The sequence below is a fragment of the Podarcis filfolensis genome (genome assembly GCF_964270895.1).
Source record: "Podarcis filfolensis genome assembly, chromosome: 12".
NCBI classification, from domain to species: domain Eukaryota; kingdom Metazoa; phylum Chordata; class Lepidosauria; order Squamata; family Lacertidae; genus Podarcis; species Podarcis filfolensis.
In genome coordinates this window covers 35,519,414-35,537,982 of record NC_139614.1, presented here as the reverse complement: position 1 = coordinate 35,537,982, position 18,569 = coordinate 35,519,414, and the positions used below count along the sequence as shown (strand labels likewise).

The window sequence follows — 18,569 nt, the reverse complement described above, 5'->3', positions numbered from 1 at the left end:
ACAAATAAATTGTTTCTACTGCAGCAAGGCTCTTCTCGTAAATTGATTCAAATATGGTTTATATTTCAGTAAAATGTAAACAGTTGTCATCTGCTGGTTGTTTTTTTAAAAAAAATACCATTTGCTCACCGTTAAAATATTCAGTCCCAAAGCATTTAGAAACTTACACCATATTCCAAAGAAAAGGTTAGGAGGAAGACAGCACATCCCAAATGAGATTATACTGTTCTTCTTTTCTCAAAATCTGACTTCATTAGTTCAACTGCCGCTAGAAAGATTTAACTTGTATGAAATATTTTTATATGCCACATATCTTAAGGTCTTTGTAACTTAGAGACATTTCTTTTTTTAAAAAAAGAGTTTATGGACTCCTTTTCATAAATTAGCAATAAATTTATTTAAAATAATTTTAGTTTAAATACAGCCACCATGGCTGCAACACATTTTCTTCACACAGACCAACATAGTTTCTTTTTATGGACATTGAAGAATACAAAATTTATCCTATGCAGGAGCGGGATCTACAACCAGAGGGTAGATCTAGCACCTCAAGATGGACTTTGCTTTTTGAGGGTTATAACCAACTATATGCATAGCCCTATAAAGACTTATGGATCAGGCTTCTTCATTAGTCTGAGCAACCACGAGACTTGCTCTTGCTGCCTGCCTTTTCCTCTCCCGTCCAGGAAGCAGGCCCTGCTGTATTTTCTTTCTGAGCACCCTGAAAGAGACGTTTTCCTCATTGCACTGAATTTTCTTTGTCCCTCTCAGAATGTGTGGATCCTGTCATCTGCGTGTGAGTTAGCAGCCAGATAGCTTACCTGATTCATGTACAGAAATTGTTTTCATGTTATCATACATCTTGGCCATTAGCAGTTCAGAAAGCTGGAGCTGAAATTGAATTATGCTGTCATTTGACAAGTTCAAAACAAAAATGTCAGGCAAGGGGCAAATATTAAGCTCATGTGTGTTTCATATGCAAGTGAGCTGCAGCCTTTTGTTCTTTCTGAGAGACGAGGAAATGTGTGCCTGGTATATGTAGATTTTTTGTGTGGATTTGCATTCTTTTCTCCTCTGTTATATATAACTGTTTTTTTTTTTCTGGCAGCCCAAAGAGAAAAGCATTGCTTTTTCGGAAGGCCAGAAGGCCTTGAGTCTAGTGAGAGACTTGCTCAATTTGCTTGACATCTTTTCTTTAATTACAAAAGAAATTGGATCAGGGCCTAAGTGGCCACCTAAATGGCTTTATAATGCATTGGGACAAGGGAGAAAAGTGAAAATGGTTGTAGAAACTATATCTCCTAATTTTCCTAAACTGTTATACATGTCCATTTGCTAACTTAGGCTGCCTAATCATTTCCTCCTTGCACAGAAGACTTGAGACAGCAGAAACAGATAGTTCATCACCAGAATGGACCACACAGCTTGCAAAATACACTGAGGGTAGCAACACCAGTGTTGGCTGATCATCATCACCATCATCATCATTATCATTTGTACAGCACTTTCAAAATATTTCACATTCATTACGTATCTGGTTCCAATCCGTCGGAATCCTGGAAGCCGTGACTCAGGTTTGGGGCAAGTTCTCTTTGGTGAGAGAGCAGCAGCGATTGGAGAAGGTAATAAACAAGAACTGAAACATACATACAAATGTTCATAGGGCAGATGAAGAAGTAATGCACTGAGATATAAAAATAAAATGTGATCAATACAACCAAAACAGTAGTAGCACCAAAAGAGGGAGAGGAAGACTGCTTTTTTTAGATTTCAGCTCGGCATTTAATACCATTCTACCACAACGTCTGATGTCTAAACTGGAAGATCTGGGGCTTCCGTTATCACTTTGTGGGTGGATACTGGACTTTTTGTCAGACCGCTCCCAGAGGGTTCGGTTGGGCCCTTATACCTCTAAAATGCTTAAGACTAACATAGGAACACCACAGGGATGCGTACTCAGTCCGCTCCTTTATATTCTCTACACGTACGATTGTGTCGCTGCTCACCCTAGTAATAGGGTTGTCAAATTTGCAGATGACACAACCGTGATTGGGCTCATCCCTGAAAGGGAGGGTGAAACGGCCTATAGAGATGAGGTGGAGCGGCTGACAGAGTGGTGCAGAGCTAACAACTTGCTCATAAATACAAGGAAGACAAAGGAGCTTGTGGTGGACTTCAGGAGACAGAAGAGCGATATCCAGCCACTTTTGATTGATGGGGTCTGTGTGGAGAGGGTAACAACGTTCAGATTTTTGGGCATTGAATTACAAGAGGATCTGTCCTGGAGTGTCAACACAAGGGGGCTTGTGAAGAAGGCGCAGCAGAGACTGTACTTTTTGAGAATTCTAAGGAAAAACCATCTTCCGCAGAAACTGCTGCTTGCCTTCTATCACTGTGCCATTGAGAGCGTGCTCACTTATGGCTTATGTGTGTGGTACGGAAGCTGTACTACCCAGGACAGGATGGGGTTGTGCAGAGTTGTTAAGGCAGCAGAGAGCATTGTTGGCTGCCCACTTTCCACCTTAGAGCAGATTTATGCCACAAGGTGCCATAGGAAGGCACTGGACATAGTAAAAGATCCATCGCATCCTGGTCACTGTCTCTTCGAGCTCCTGCCATCGGGACGGAGATACAGGACGATGAAGACAAGAACGAGCCGTCTTAAGAACAGCTTCTTCTCCAGAGCGATCTCAGCCCTGAATGGGAAGCCTGGACTTTGAAAGTCATCTAATCTTCCTTGCTGTACTATACTGTATTGTTTTAATTAGTGTTTTTATGGAGCAGTCAAGTAATTTCGTTGTCCCTGAGAGGGGGCAATGACAATAAAGATATTATTATTATTATTATTATTATTATTATTATTATTATGCACAGAAAAACACATACCCCCAACACCAAATACACAATAGGAAAGGCACAAGACCAAGATAAGGCAAGTAACTCAAGAGAGAATGAGACAGAACTGCAGGTAGGATTGGACTGAGGCAAAGGATGTCTCCTTCCCTGGAGAAGAGGCAAAAGGCTTCAGTGGACTCTGTTGTTCCTTCCAGTAGGAGGCATCATTCCTATGATTAATATCACCCAGCAATCTCAGGTAAAGCATATTTTTTCAAATTTATTATGTGCTAACGTCAATAGATCTAGAGCCCTCGGTGTCTCAATTCTTGCTCTAACTTCTGCTGGGAAGGGGAAATCAGTATGCAGTTCATGGTTTTGATACACAAGCCGATAACAACAAATCTTGTGGCAGCATTGCATTTTTTCTTTTCAGTTCTTTGGCATATGCCTCAAAAGGAAACACAAGGCAGGATCCAGACAATATAAGTACAGTGCTGCTCGGACAATGAAGTATTTCCACCTTCCTGGTGTACTCTCCTATATCTTCTCTAGATCAGGAGACCTTTCATGATGGCATAGGATGCAACACGAGGGCTGCCACTGCATATACAAGGTGGGTGGTGGAAATAAGAGGCCTCCTCTTGTGTAAGCTAAACTGTCTTTTGCTCGCAGAAAGAGCTCTCTGGATCACAGCCATTGTGGTGGCTAACTTCAAATGAATAGTCTCCTCAATAATCAGTGTCTCCTTGGCCTTCTAGAAATACTGCAATGACTGTTTACCTAATTGAGGTTTCATGTACATGAGCAGCGAACACCAAGGTAAGATTTCGTCTGAAAATCCATTTGGATGGGCACTCTGCTTGTTGGAAGCTGGTCATGCACAGGATGACGCTGGCAATGCCTCTGAGAAGAGAATGTTCACACTGGAACAGAGAAGCTTGCTGGCTCCCTTCTTGGTTTGAAGGCAGAGGAGAGACTGACTTTCTTAAATAACAGTGGTCCATTTCTAAGGAGATTGCTTCCATTGGACTGTCAAGGATGAGGCAGTTGTCATTCTGGAAATATAAATGCATCTTTTGTTCTTTGTGCAATAAGTGTATTGAACAATGATTGCAGGATGGGAGAGATGAAAGCAGTAAAGCACCTATTATATTTCTTTCTTTCTTAAAAAGATGCTATCTAAATGCAAAAACTGAAGATGATTTCAGGTAAAAGTCCCACCTTGCTGCAGGGCTAGTCCAGAAGAATGACAGATCTCATTTCCTGTGACAGGAAACAGCTATAAAAATAGCACTTTCAAAAAAAAAAATCCATTCAATTTCTGTATTCAGTTGAATAGTTATATATAGGAATCTATTTTTTAAGTTGTGTGTCTGTGTGGTGCACAGCATCCAGCAGTAACATTGCTTAATTGGGTTGAGTAATGCAATGGCAATTACTACTACTACTACTACTACTACTACTACTACTACTACCACAATTCAACCTTTGCTCACATGTGGGGAATATGACCAAAGAGTAAAGACAGTTGCCAAATAACTGAGGGTGGTTTAAACCAGGGATAGCTAACTTGTTGTCTTTCAGATGTTGTTGAAGAAGAACTCCCAAAATTATTGTCCATTGGAAATGCTTGTTGGGTCTGATGGACACTGGAGTCTGACTTAAACATCCAGAGGGCCACAGGTTATCTACCCTTGATTTAAATATGTCTAGAATTCCAAGCAAATCTTACTCATTTATAACCTACCTCCCCTCACCCAACATAGAACTCAAGGTGGTGTATGCAATGTTCTCCTTCCCCCTTTTATTCTCACAACCACCCTGTAGATCTTGGGAAAGTTGATTGCCCACTATCTTTGTAAGCAATCAAATCAAACTTATCATATGCTCTGCAGAGATTCCAGCTTCAGTTCACCATTATCCCTTGCATTGCAACAACTAAAACAGGGGATGAGATGGCATGGAGGTTGTGGCTGTGTTTGATTCGATAATGGGCCATGGGTCTGACAAAGTGAAACAAAATATGTGAGTTTTCTTTCAAGTAAACCCGTCACATTTACAGCTTACACACAGGAAAAGTACCTCAATCTAAGAATGAGTCGATTATAATCTCTTGGATTTCACTGAAGGCTGAGACAAATGGAAGCTTTTAAGTTCTAGAATTTAACATTACGAACAAGTTTGAGTCACTGTTTTTCAATAAAAGCAGAGGGAGAAAAGGCATGCCAAGAAAAGCCCAAATCCTGCTTTTGATTAAGTGAAACTTTTATTTATTAATCAACTGGAATTTGAACTGTTCAACCATGTAGTCAGTTGAAAACTAAAGTTACCAAGAGTGTTCCTTGCCAACATAAATATCACGTATGGCTATGCTTTCCCATGTGGGTGGATGCTATTTTGAATGAAGTGTTATTTGGAGAAGGTAATTATTCTAATATGAAAAATCATTCCATTTTCATTCAAGTGACTAATGCTATGCCATCATTCAATTTGATTTTAGAAACAGAAAAACATCACGGCAAATGAATCTGCATAAAGTTTCTGTCTTGTTTTATACCCACTTCCAGAGACATCTCATAGCGTCTGCTCTTTTCCTGTAGTTGTGCCATATAGGGGGTTGGCAAAGGAAGCGGCCATGATGTCATTACTGTGAAACAGCTGAAAGAAGGGAAGAATAAGAAGTTATTTCAAAACAAAGTGTCAAATTGCAATAAAGAATAACCACAGCAAATGAGATTTCTAAATAAAATGAAAACTAATTTCAGAAGAGAAGTTCATATAAGTTACTGCCAAGAATGTGCAAATATGTTGATTTCAGTTTCTCATTTCTTCACATTCGCACATCAGCTTGTAATTATTTTTTTAAAAAAGTTTTCCTGAAAAGATTACCAGCATTTTAGTGTGAATTTCTCCCAATATAAACATTTCGTATGCAATTTTGCCTAATACACTCTTTCCAATTTTGCTTAATAAATACTGCATTTTTGTATGTTAGTGTCACTAATATATGTCTTTTATCTATACTTAGTGTATCCATTTATGTACACATTACTTGTACATGGAGAACCACACTGCAAAATTCAGAGATGGCTTTGTTCACATAGTTTCAGAAAGTGCAAATATGCCTTTGAACACATACAAAATTGAATTTCTCCCCCGTACCTAGTTACTGCCGAATGAATATGTGTGCGGTAGAAGGCTCTTACCTGTGAAAGCCCATGTGATGGTACATTTATTGATGTTTTAGATGCCATCGGACTCTTCATTACTTTTGCAATGCATCTTGGGATTTTCAGCTAGTGCAAACAAATGCTTTGTTCATAAGAGTCCATTGCACTTTCACAGTGCTACTATGTGATAGTTCATGCTAATAAATGATAGTTAGCACAAGCAGAGCAGTGTGCCTCTTTGGTGAGTTGAACCCAAGTGCCTCTGGCGTCCAGAAATCTCAAAACTTTTGACTGCTACACACCACATATTTTATAATTTGCTAGGTTTTATATGTTACTTGATCTTTACAGCCTTTATCTCAGAGGGCTGCTAGTCCCTTGACCAAGTTATTCTGTAGGAGAACGGACGTCTATACAAATAGACTGGGTCAGGGTTTTTAACATGACTGTGTGCACATGAGGATATTTAAAGCAGTTTAAAGGTTGGCAGCTCAGTTTAATGTGAATTTAGATTTCTTATGAATGGAAATGTTTATCCACAATGTCTATGAAGGCTCTGACAATCTCAGGACTGACTGATGGCAGTCCAAATAATCCAACACTATCAGCATGGGGGGAATAGTAGGTCAAACCCACTATTTTGGTTCTATCATCACTGCCAAATGGAGCAGAGCCATAGCAATAGCCTTGTGACGGTGGCATCACTGTCATTTTCGGGATTCAGGCCTCATCATGGGACTGAAACTGCCTTGGTCGCATTGGTCGATGATCTCCGGCAGGCTAGGGACAAAGGTGAGAGCTGTTTCCTAGTTCTGCTGGATCTCTCAGCAGCTTTTGATACCATTGACCATAACCATCTAGAGGGGCTGGGGGCACTGTTGTACAGTGGTTCCGCTCCTTCCTCCTGGGCTGTGTTCAGAAAGTGGTGGTGGGGGATGAGTGTTCAGACCCCTGGGCTCTCACTTGTGGGGTGCCTCGGGGTTCTGTCCTCTCCCGCATGCTTTTCAACATCTACATGCAGCCGCTGGGAGAGATCATCAGGAGGTTTGGGCTGGGTGTTCATCAGTATGCGGATGATACCCAGCTCTACTTCTCTTTCAAATCAGAACCAGTGAAGGCGGTGAAGGTCCTGTGTGAGTGTCTGGAAGCGGTTGGAGGATGGATGGCGGCTAACAGATTGAGGTTGAATCCTGACAAGACAGAAGTACTGTTTTGGGGGGACAGGAAGCGGGCTGGTGTGGAGGACTACCTGGTCCTGAATGGGGTAACTGTGCCTCTGAAGGACCAGGTGTGCAGCCTGGGAGTCATTTTGGACTCACAGCTGCCCATGGAGGCGCAGGTCAATTCTGTATCCAGGGCAGCTGTTTACCAGCTCCATCTGGTACGCAAGTTGAGATCCTATCTGCCTGCAGACTGTCTCGCCAGAGTGGTGCATGCTCTGGTTATCTCTCGCTTGGACTACTGCAATGCGCTCTATGTGGGAATACCTTTGAAGGTGACCCGGAAACTACAACTAATCCAGAATGCAGCAGCTAGACTGGTGACTGTGAATGGCCACCGAGACCATTTGAAATACCTACATTGGCTCCCAGTACGTTTCCGAGCGCAATTCAGAGTGTTGGTGCTGACCTTTAAAGCCCTAAACGGTCTCAGTCCAGTATACCTGAAGGAGCGTCTCCACCCCCATCGTTCTGCCTGATTATTATTATCATCAGGAGGGATGGGAGATCAGGACTCTGCAGGGAGATTGATGGGACTCATAGATGCCAACTCCCTGGGGCCATGGGTGACTGAGCACCCACAAAATTCCCCATGAAGGGGTTGGGTACCCACAAATTTCAGTGCTAGGACTGTACATGCTGTACGACACCCACAATCCCGGGCACCCATGGTCCCGGGGTCAAGTTGGCACTCCTGATGGGACTACTATATTGACTCTGCTAGTGTATTTATGCAACCCCAGCTTCATTGAAACCTCCCCCTCCCTGTAAATGGCAGCGATAGCGTTTCAAGGAGGCTATTCTTGTGGCTCTTGGTCACCAGGGAAACTGCCATCAGGAGTTGCCTCAAGAATCTTTCCCCTGCTACCCACAGCCTCTATACCTTTTTCATTACCCTGTTGTGTAAGCCACCAATTTGCATGTAGGAAGTATGGTACACATGCAAAGGATTATCCAATTCATTTTAACACAGGCAATGAGAAGCATGTACAAGAGTGAACTGAATTCAGAGCTCGGTTGTAAACTTGGAAGCGCAGACTGCAAAAGAGGACAAGTCTCCCCCATCCAAAATAGGTATGTAGAAGAGGGATTTTTTTCCAGCAGGTGTAGTTTGTGGAACTGAAATTCTCTCTTCTACACTACTGTTAAAGGTGCAGAAGCCCTCTCCTGTTGTGCACCCTATAGCTGATGTGGCTGATGGGACATAGTTCTGTATCATATTTTCTAAATCTTTAATAAGATTATTGATAGATTTTATTTGATTTTATTTGGTACTTAAATGGATGTGGAAGAAAAGCCACACTGTGCATATTTACTTATCGTACAAAAAGATGAATGTCAACCTCCGGGCGATGCACTCTTGTGTTTTAGTCATTGCAGACTGTTTCTAAAGCAACTGCCTTGCTGATCAGGGTAAGGTTGCCTGCTGTACAGCTTTGAGAGGAGTAATGGAGGATTGCATAGCTGAACTGAGCATCCTGTGGTGAAGCTTCTGGGCTTGGGCTGCCAGGCTCCATGTGGGGAAACTCGAGGATTATGGAAAAAGAAGAATGCAGCCATCACTCAATTTTTGGAAGATTCTGGAATTTATTTGTGATTTTATCAAATGCTTGCTATATTTGATAAGAAACACATCATATCATCCTTTTAAAAAGACACAAGGTCAGATCCAGGCTAAGTTTGCTGCATGTTTCAGTGAGTTTCAATGGGAACTATGTACAACTATCACTTTCAACCAGTTGTTGAAAAATGTGGTGGTATCAACTCTGCTACTGAAGATCGGAGAATGAGGCAAATATAAAGTCCATACCCAGATACTCATGACGCAGAACTATGCTTTGCAAATCAGCCTGGCCAGGCTAGCTAAGTGCAGAGCCATTAATGCACAATGGTGACCCAAGGGCTGAGCCATAGGAGGCCATTGGCGATGCAAGAGAAATGTCCTTCCCCACACCTGGCTTTGAGAAGTAGACAGAGACAGGAGAATTGGCAGGTTGCCAGGGTGAAATGTGTGTGTGTGTGTGTGTGTGTGATGTCACAAAAAAATTCATTTTTGAAATCTAAAGATGTCCTGGGCACAAGAAGGAGAAAGTAGGCAGAACTCTATGCAGTGCTGGTTGGAGGAGGCTGTACTGTGAGACTGGGAGGAACGACTGACTGCTGCTTTGGATGCCAAGCTAGCTGAAGCTACAAGAGGGGCAAGATATAATGTTCTGCACCGCCTATACTGAACACTTTAGGTGTAAATATGTGTAAAATAAACCATATTTCTTAAGTCACGACAGTCTCTGACCTGTCTTGACTCCCAATGGAAACATGACTCTGGGTAAATGCCTGGAACCCCATGGAATCTTGCTCCCACTTGGGAGGGATTGGGAATGGCACACACCCTTCATAACACTGTTCTACATTAATATACTTTTTCTTTTGCATGAGCAGCTTAGACATATGCAGGTACTCAATGCAAGAAGCACACCAAAGTGAACAAAGTTTGACCGGGTCAGAACCTCTAGAACCCATATTTAAATCCATTGAAAATGGATTCCTGCTCCATCCTTACATATGAACCACTTTCTTAGCAAAGTAGCTGATGAAACCAAACTACTGTATTAGTATTCTTGTAACAATTAGCAAATGTACACAAGGCTTTTATATGCAGCCCTGAGCAGAGTTTCAGAAGGATGAACTCCTCATCTACCGGTCGTGGATTGGAATCATTTTAACAATTCATTCTAGGGCACATAATTCTTTCAGAAAGCATTTTTAAAAGAACACTATTCACACCTACCTCCTGCTGTGCCTGCCATGGAGAAACACTGATCTGAACTCCCAGTGAGGCAGCATACTCTGTAGACTACAAAAGAGACAGGCATTAGCTTCTGGCCAACCTTTTTCAACAGTGAACAAAACAACAGTAATAGTGCCAACTCTATCAGTCCTAAAGCTTGCAGCTTAAAAAAAAAGAAAATAAAATACTCATATCATAAGCTGCCTAGGGAACCTAGTGTTATTTTTAGGAGAGTGCTAGCAAAGCCTCTTGGACTGCTGCGTGGGTCTGGTAAACTTTCTGAATGCACATATTGCTAAAACCAGAAGAGCCAATGGCAATACATTGACATACCAGTAATTGGTCTTCTGCTCATTAGGACAGAAAATGGAAGGGAGATTTTAGTGTCCCAATCCTAAAACAAGCTGCAGTAGCAGGTAAGAAGTGAAGTTCCCCAAGGATCTCCATTGGCACCACGAATTCTTAACTTGTCCATAAGTGACCTGAAGTTAGTGGTGGCCATGTTTGCAGATGACAACAAATAATGCAGGGGCAAACAAAAAAGGACTGCAAAGAGCTCCAAAGGGCTGGCAACTGTGGTTCAGTGTAGGTAAGTGTAACGTAATGGAAATTGGGTCAAATAACCTTGACTCCACAAATATGCTGATGGGCTCTAAGCTAGTGTCCAATAGCTGTGGAAGCTATTGAAAGGATGCTGCTACGGAGCTGGCAAGAAGGAAAACTAAAATGACTGAAGGGTCTCAGCAACTCAATAATTTTTAGTTTTTTTAGACATAGAGGGTAAGTGGAAACATGATAGAGGCTTCTACAATTACATCTGGTGTGAAGAGGTTCTCTCTCTCATAATACTGGGAGCTGGGGTCATACAATGAAGTTGGATTTTAGAAGATTCAAGACATAAAAGTTGTACTTCACACAGCACACAGTTAAACTAGGGAACCTGCTTCACAGAATCGTAGAGTTGGAATGGATCTCAAAGGCCATCTAGTTCAACTGCCTGCAATGCAGGAATCTGACAGATGGCCACCCAACCTCTGCTTAAAACCCTCCAAGGAAGGAGAGTCCACAGAATGTGGTGGTGGTCACCAACTTAAGTGGCGTTAAAAGGAGATTAGGTAAATTAAATGGCTCCTAGTCATGATGGCTATATGCCACCTCCAGGATTAAAGGCAGGATGCCTGAATATCAGTTGCTGGAGGAGCAACAGAAGGAGATGTGTATTGTCCTCATGTCCTGGTTGAGGGTTTCCATTAGGTACCTACTTAGCCAAAGCAGAGACATCACCTTGCCAACAAAGGTCCATATAGTTAAAGCTATGGTTTTCCCAGTAGTGATGTATGGAAGTGAGAGCTGGACCATAAAGAAGGCTGATCGCTGAAGAATTGATGCTTTTGAATTATGGTGCTGGAGGAGACTCTTGAGAGTCCCATGGACTGCAAGAAGATCAAATCTATCCATTCTGAAGGAAATCAGCCCTGAGTGCTCACTGGAAGGACAGATCCTAGAGCTGAGGGTCCAATACTTTGGCCACCTCATGAGGAGAGAAGACTCCCTGGAAAAGACCCTGATGTTGGGAAAGATTGAGGGCACAAGGAGAAGGGGACGACAGAGGATGAGATGGTTGGACAGTTACCAACATGAGTTTGACCAAGCTGCGGGAGGCAGTGGAAGACAGGAGTGCCTGACGTGCTTTGGTCCATGGGGTCACGAAGAGTCGGACACGACTAAACAACTAAACAACAACAACCTACTTAGCCACTGTGGGAAACAGGATCCTGGACTATATAGGTGTTTTTGATCTGCAGGGCTCCTCTTATGCTCTTAGAACAGGGTACTTCTGATGGGGCATTTCAACAGCTATGGCAATGCTATGTCACAAAACATGCTTCCAGGTTGGCTATGCGCTGCTATTGGACAATCATTACAGGCAGTTATCATGTCAAAAATCCTTGGAGTCACAATGTCTGGTTTGTCAATTGCTCATTAGAAATGCAGTTACATTTTTAATTCAGTGATCAGGTTCCTTACAATACATGCACCACAGATGCAGAGAAAGAGAGGGAGAGGGAGAGATGCTCTTTGAGTCCCATTAAACAAGGGCATAATTTTGAAGAAGCTAAGCATACTTAGATACTAATGAAATAAATGGTTCAGGCAGCCCAACCTATGCATGTTCACTTAGAAGTTCCACTTTGCACAATGAGACTTATTTTCCAAAAAAAAAAATGCACACAGAATTGAACTCCCAGTTCAGTTCTTAAATCACACTAATTTTAATGAAACTTATTCTAGATCGGCCTGAGTAACTTTCAAATATTTAAGGAAAACAAAAGGAATTCAATCAGAGCACCTTAGGCTATCTTAATTTGCACTGAAAAGATAGCTTCTGATTCTGACATCATCATGCTTCAATTTTTCAACCTGCCACTAAATGTATCCTGCCTGGATCTGTTTGAACAAACATAAGAGCGCAGAGATGAAATTGGAAGGACTGCAATGAGTGTATTTCTAACACAGACACAGACCTCTTACAAGTGAATGACAAAATTGCAACTGAATCAATCTAATCTAAAATCAGATGTGAGGAGGCTTTTACTGAAAGTAAGTGACACATCATGGTTAATTTTACTTAAGAGACGAGCAAAATCTTATCACATATTCATGAAAAGATAAAGGAAGTTTTGTTTGTCACTGCAATCCTGCACTGCAGTGCTGATCAGAGCATGGCAGAGAAGATGCAATAGACTTAATTTGCTTCTTGATTCCAAATAGTTCTAGATAAAGTCCATTTCATTAGTTTTTAATAAATAGAGTTAATAACTGTCACAAGTGGTTGCAAAGTAATTGTAAATGCAGTCAGAGGAACATCATAGAGATTTAACGCAGAGCAAAGTTTCTGGCCCATAGTGTTATTTGGTGTTTGCCTCTATTTTTCGGAAGCATGAAGGCGATATGCACCAAATAGGTTCCTAATTCCATTTGTAGGGTTTTTATAACAACAATAAGCTCTTTGCCACTAGCAAATGCGATTCGGGAAGCTCAAGCCAAAGAGTACATTTTCTGCTACATTTGGTTTGCTCTCAGTACAATTTTGCTGCTGTACATATTTTGACACCTCGGTGACAGGATTAAAAAGAAGGCTGCACACAGCATTTCGTGTTTCCGGAATTTCAGAGGAGTTGCACAAGTATCACAGGTGGAGTGAAGAAAATACTAGTCTTTTATGGATGCTACCCATCAAGTGCTACAGTTATACAATTGCCATATTTTGCAAATCAATGCATCCAAAAATGCCATACCGGGTGAGATTATGGTATTTGATCCAGTGTTGTCTGCTCTGCTTTACAGCAGTTCCACAAGATTTCACACCGAGGACTTTACTTACCATCTACTTTGTTTAATTGAAGATGCCAAAGATTGAACCTGCAAAGCATGTGTGATACCACTGCTACCCCCAGCTTCAGAGAGAATATGAACAGAAACTCACGCTGGCGTCTCCTGGATTTACCAGCCTTCGGCAAAAATAATAACTGTGGCAGCAGAGATATTCCTAGCACTGAATTGCCTTCAGAGTAGAGTTTACCAGCATGCTGAGAATATCGTTGCAACAGGAATCTGTTCACAACTGCCAGTAAGAAATGTCATAGTTTTGAAACGCTTGTATTCTCCATTTAAATACCTTCACTAAGGGATCCTCTCATTTCATTTGATGGACAATATACTGGGAAAACAATTGTAGGTTTATTCTATCCATTTCCACATGTGTAGGAAAGGCTGCTTCCACCTACCTTTACACTCCGTGCCTCATAAAGTGGGTTGTCAAATGCAGTTTTGAGGATCTCTCCCTGTTTCCTATAAAAAGACACAATGTCAAAGGCTACTGCATGTTGAGACTACTTTAGGTTACAAAGATGACAGGAGTCAAGGGGGAAACAAGGACCAAAATAAATTCAGATAAAATGATACCCTAGTAATTAGAATTATGCCATGGGAAATACAATAAAAATGGCTTCTTTTCCATCAAAGTGCTAAATTAAATGGACTTTCCAATCTTAGATCCTCCCCTGGAGGGGCAAAGAAGATTTTCATTGCATTCTAAATACCATTTGATGCAATTTGTGACCAAAAGGGTCACAATTTGAATATCATCATCATCATCTGAGCAAAACAATTTAATCCAAAACCTGTAATTCCCAAAGAACATTCCAATGGAACAGAAAAATATCCCAGCTGCCCACAAAGGTCTTTCAAGTTGTTCATCTGAATCAAATCCAAGGTATCGTTTTTAACTGCAAACCTTCTGCAAAAAACAAAACAAAACTGAGCCTGGTATTGGACCCTCTAAAGTTTCCCATATATAAGAAAGCTCTATTTCTGCTACAGCTGCCAAAGTAATGATTAATTCTTGAAAGATTACAGTATATTCTTTTACTTAACTACACAAGAAAATCAATGGATCAAAAGGGTATAGCTATTCCAGAAATATCCCAAATAACGTGGGAAATTTCCCCTCAGCCTTTTGTTTTTTTTCATGTCTCTCCCCCTGCCCCCGCCAATATTATGGAGATCTGCATTTAGCCTTATACCGGTATGTCTCCAACAAAAATTACTTTGGCAAAACAACACAAAATGCATATTAGCCTGAGTTATATATCATTTTAAAATGTTTCTCACAGATTAGTAGCAATGGTTAGAATTCATTCCTTAATATTCTCTTATATTTTTGCTGTTATAGCAAAGTCTTTGTTTGCTTTGTTTTCCAGCACAGAAATCCTTCCCCAATAAATACATCATAGATCTGACTTAAGAGTGTGTGATCTACTCATTGCAAGAGGGGTAGAGAGAGGGTGGGCAAGAGCTTCAAAGCAGACTAAAGAGGATTTGCAAAAGCATTTAATAACCTATATTCCATGCCATATTGCTGCTTAATTCTGAGAGTGTTTTTAACTCTACTTGGAGCTCTCTCCTTGAAAGTGTGCAAATACCCATGTTTTGAATCTAGGCATCCAGACAATTCTTTTGTTCATTACCCACATGGGGATCAAATCTATTTTCCCCTCCACAATATCTACATTAGAAAAAATGATGCATGGGGAAAGGAATAGCCACCTGTCTTTTAGCTCCATGGTCCTGATGAAATTCACCAACACCCTTCCCTGGTACTGCTGGTTTTTAAAGAATTGTAAAGAGATGGCAGATTGCTGATGTCTTTTATGGCCTGGCCTTCAGGGCCAGCTGCTCATTATCAGAATCTTTAAAACAAAGCAGCTTCTTACTACTGAAACGAGTGTAATTTAGAACACCCTCCACCCCAATCCACACTTCTTCTTTTTTTAAAGAAATCAGCTATGTTAGCAAAGGCAGTAACAAGCTCCCTAGTCGGAAAAGTAATAATCCATGTGTTGCTAGAAACCATCAATTGTGTGCAGAAATGGCTTGCTTGCTTTAACATTGTGGTTCGGACAAAACAGTGGCTGAGTCAAAGTCACTTCAGTTAATTACATGGCCAGGACTCTAAAACCACATACCCCAACATTGTCCCACTGACCTTAAGGAGCCTTTTATTTGCAAAGCCGTTTCAGCTGCCTTTGCCATTAAGTGCATTAATTTAAGTATTTTACCTGGACAGCCAAGTCTTAGGCTGCAACCCAGTGCACATGTACTGGGGAGTAAAATCCATGGAAAACAGAGTAACCCCCCCCAGTCAACTATATAAGATTGTGTTCCTAGACTATCATGATGCAGAGGCTTCACATACTACAGGCAACTCCTTGTTTGTGAAGGGGCTGCGTTCTGGGTCATTGTATGCTTTAGTGGTCAGGCATAAGCCCGTTCTGCCCCTGTTCCATCCCTGTTCCTCCCGCTTCCATAGCTGAAATGACATGCACAAAATGATCACCATCTGTATTAGTACATTTAGGGTAAGTGGGTATGTATATGCATGTATGTATGTACGTGTGCAATGCTTTTTTTCTAAAAAAATGTTTAGGGGTACTCTCATTTTCCTACTCATATTGAAATACTGCCCCTCAATGAGGCAGTGTCCCCCCTAGAAAAAAGCACTGTATGTATGTATCTGTCTATCAGTCCATCCAAGTTTGCCTCCAATCTACTGAAGCTGACTAGAGACACATACCCTTCTCAACCATTACATCCTAGACCCATTCCCACCCCCACCACCACTGAAGATTTCTGTCAGCAATTTTACTTGCTTTTTTTTAAAAGAAAAAAACAAGAAGGCTCTTCTAAAAAGTCCCAAAGAGTAATTTGAGCTAATCTCATTCTTATAATGTTTACTTGTTGTCTGACATAATACAGACATTCCCCTTATTGGAAATAATAGCTCATGGTTAAAGTAATCAGCAATCTAGCCTTTGCAAGGTCTCACAATTATGAAGCTGTGTTGCCACTTTATAGCAAGAAGGAGAAAGCCAACCCACGGCCTGCAACTTGTCCAAAGTAATCAGAAAATAGGCCAGAATATTATACTCATTCATATTATCGTACTTTGTCTATGAAAGGAAAACAGAAAATAGTTCCAACTTAGCAAGGCTAGAGAGAAAAAGCAGGGATCAATTTGAAGTTTGGGGAGAAAATGCCGGTGGCCTGGATTTCTGGAGAAAACAAATGTTTAGTGAAAGAGTTCAGTCAGTTTTTAAAAATAGTAACCAAAAATACTGTTGAGAGGAAAACTTAAATCATATTGGATTGCCAATGTAGAACACATGGAGAACTGGTTTTTTTGTGCCCCCCCCAACTTATAATATATAGAGTTACAAATAATTATTATGTAACATGAATTTCACAGCAGATATCTCATCCTTACCAAACAAAGTTGGAGACAGGCAATATGGATCACAAAAATAATAATCAAGGCTTAAAGAACTCATAGAATAGCAATAAGCATTTGGGTGCCCTCTTACTGCTATTATTTTCTTTTACAATATCTCCACTCTTTCTTTTGTCCCAAGTCCTCAATGCAACTTGAGCCACAGCTCTGTGGAAGCCACTGTTCCAAATGACAATCCTATATGACTGGGGGGCTGCGACTGATTGGGCAATCACTTAAGCCAGGACTGATTGAAAGGATCTTTCCCATTGAAACAACAGTCATCAATAGAGTAGCATAATTCAGCTGCCCTCTTCAGCCAGATTGCATAGTTTCATGAAAAAAGGGTTCCCATGTGGCTGCAGCTACATTTAAAGAGAACCCTGGAGAGTTTTCTGCAAGATGTGTTGCTATTTACACAAGGAGGGACAAAATCCACACTATCCCAAGGCCTGTCACATTTCTATGCCCCTGTTTTCCATGTGCAAAATTCTGTTTCTCATTAATGCTTTGACCTGAGTGGTATGGACTGATGTCTCAAGTTATTCACAACATTTTGCATTGTCCCAACCATCCCCTTGCTGCCTCAGAGCATAGTTTCAGGTGACCACATTCAAATTCAAGAAGAGGAAGAGTCATAGCTCTTGATAAAGCTCAAATGTTGCATAGAATTTTTTAGTTTTGGGTATTTTAACTTTTGTATGTTTCAAAGTATGGTTGTGATGTTTTTTATTGATTTCAACGTTTTTTGTAAGCTGATCCAAGTTCTGCTGATCCATTTTCCATTTGAAACTGGGACTATGCTTCCCAAAGACCATAATTTTGGTCTTGGAGTAATTCACAATGAGCTCTTCCCACTTGCAATACCTGCTGAAAGCTGTACGCAGATTGTTAAGACCTAATCGGGAGAGTAATAGGAGCAACACATCTGTGAACAGCAGGCAAGATATCTTCCTATTACTAATTGATGGGGAGGGGAATTGCACCTGTGTTAGCTGTGGCACCATATCATTTATATAAAAGTTAAAAAGTGTGGGAGCCAATATGCAGCCTTGTTTCACGCCTCTTGGTGTCTTAAATGCTTCCGAGAGACCTCCCTTTAAGCCTACTCTGACTCGTGTTTCGGTACCACTATACAGTTCAAGAATTAATAATAATGGTCGTGGGTCTATATTAGCATTTGAGAATTTCTCCCACAGTCGGTTACGATTGATTGAGTTGAAAGCAGCAGATAGGTCAATGAATGGAGCAAACAGGTTACATTTGCTTTGATTGATATATTTGTTAATAATATGAGACAGTGTAAAGCACTGGTCAATAGTGCTATATAGTGTGGACATTATGGAACTGGATGGTCCAATGGCCTGACTCAGCATAAGGCAGATTCCTGTGTTCCTAACCTGGTGTACAATTCCTTTGTGCACAAGGATTCAGCCCCTCCATTGATGTGAATCAGGATCCTACATCTTGCTGCATATGGATCTCTGGACTAGGCTGCTCATGTAGGAGGGCAAATAAAGTAGGAGAAAGCTTGCTGTCATCTGAGATATGGAGAAGCCAGCCCCTACTCCATCTCACCTTCACTTGAGATATCACCTAATAAGCAAGAAAAACCCTTTGAAGTGTGTGTGGGGGGGGATGCCAACCAACCTATGAAATAAACTGACCCCTCAGATACAAACTTTAAAAGATGCACAAAAGGTTCCATAAATATAACTAACATG

At 41.1% G+C, this 18,569-nt stretch overlaps 1 protein-coding gene across 3 annotated transcripts in view; it reads right to left on the bottom strand.

Annotated features, from left to right (window-relative positions):
- Positions 1 to 443: 443 nt before the first annotated feature.
- MALRD1 (MAM and LDL receptor class A domain containing 1) overlaps positions 444 to 18,569 on the bottom strand; it is a 221,905-nt gene continuing 203,779 nt past the window's right edge. For 2 of the 3 annotated variants that reach the window (XM_083579137.1, XM_083579136.1), the window contains exons 39-41: positions 13,805 to 13,868; positions 10,017 to 10,082; positions 5,086 to 5,496 (exon numbers count right to left, since the gene is read on the bottom strand). In XM_083579137.1, the coding sequence (XP_083435263.1) occupies positions 5,413 to 5,496; positions 10,017 to 10,082; positions 13,805 to 13,868 (214 nt within the window). In that variant the 3' untranslated portion in view covers positions 5,086 to 5,412. Of the gene's footprint in view, positions 892 to 5,085; positions 5,497 to 10,016; positions 10,083 to 13,804; positions 13,869 to 18,569 lie in introns of those variants that run through there. The other variant, XM_083579135.1, reaches the window with a different exon arrangement.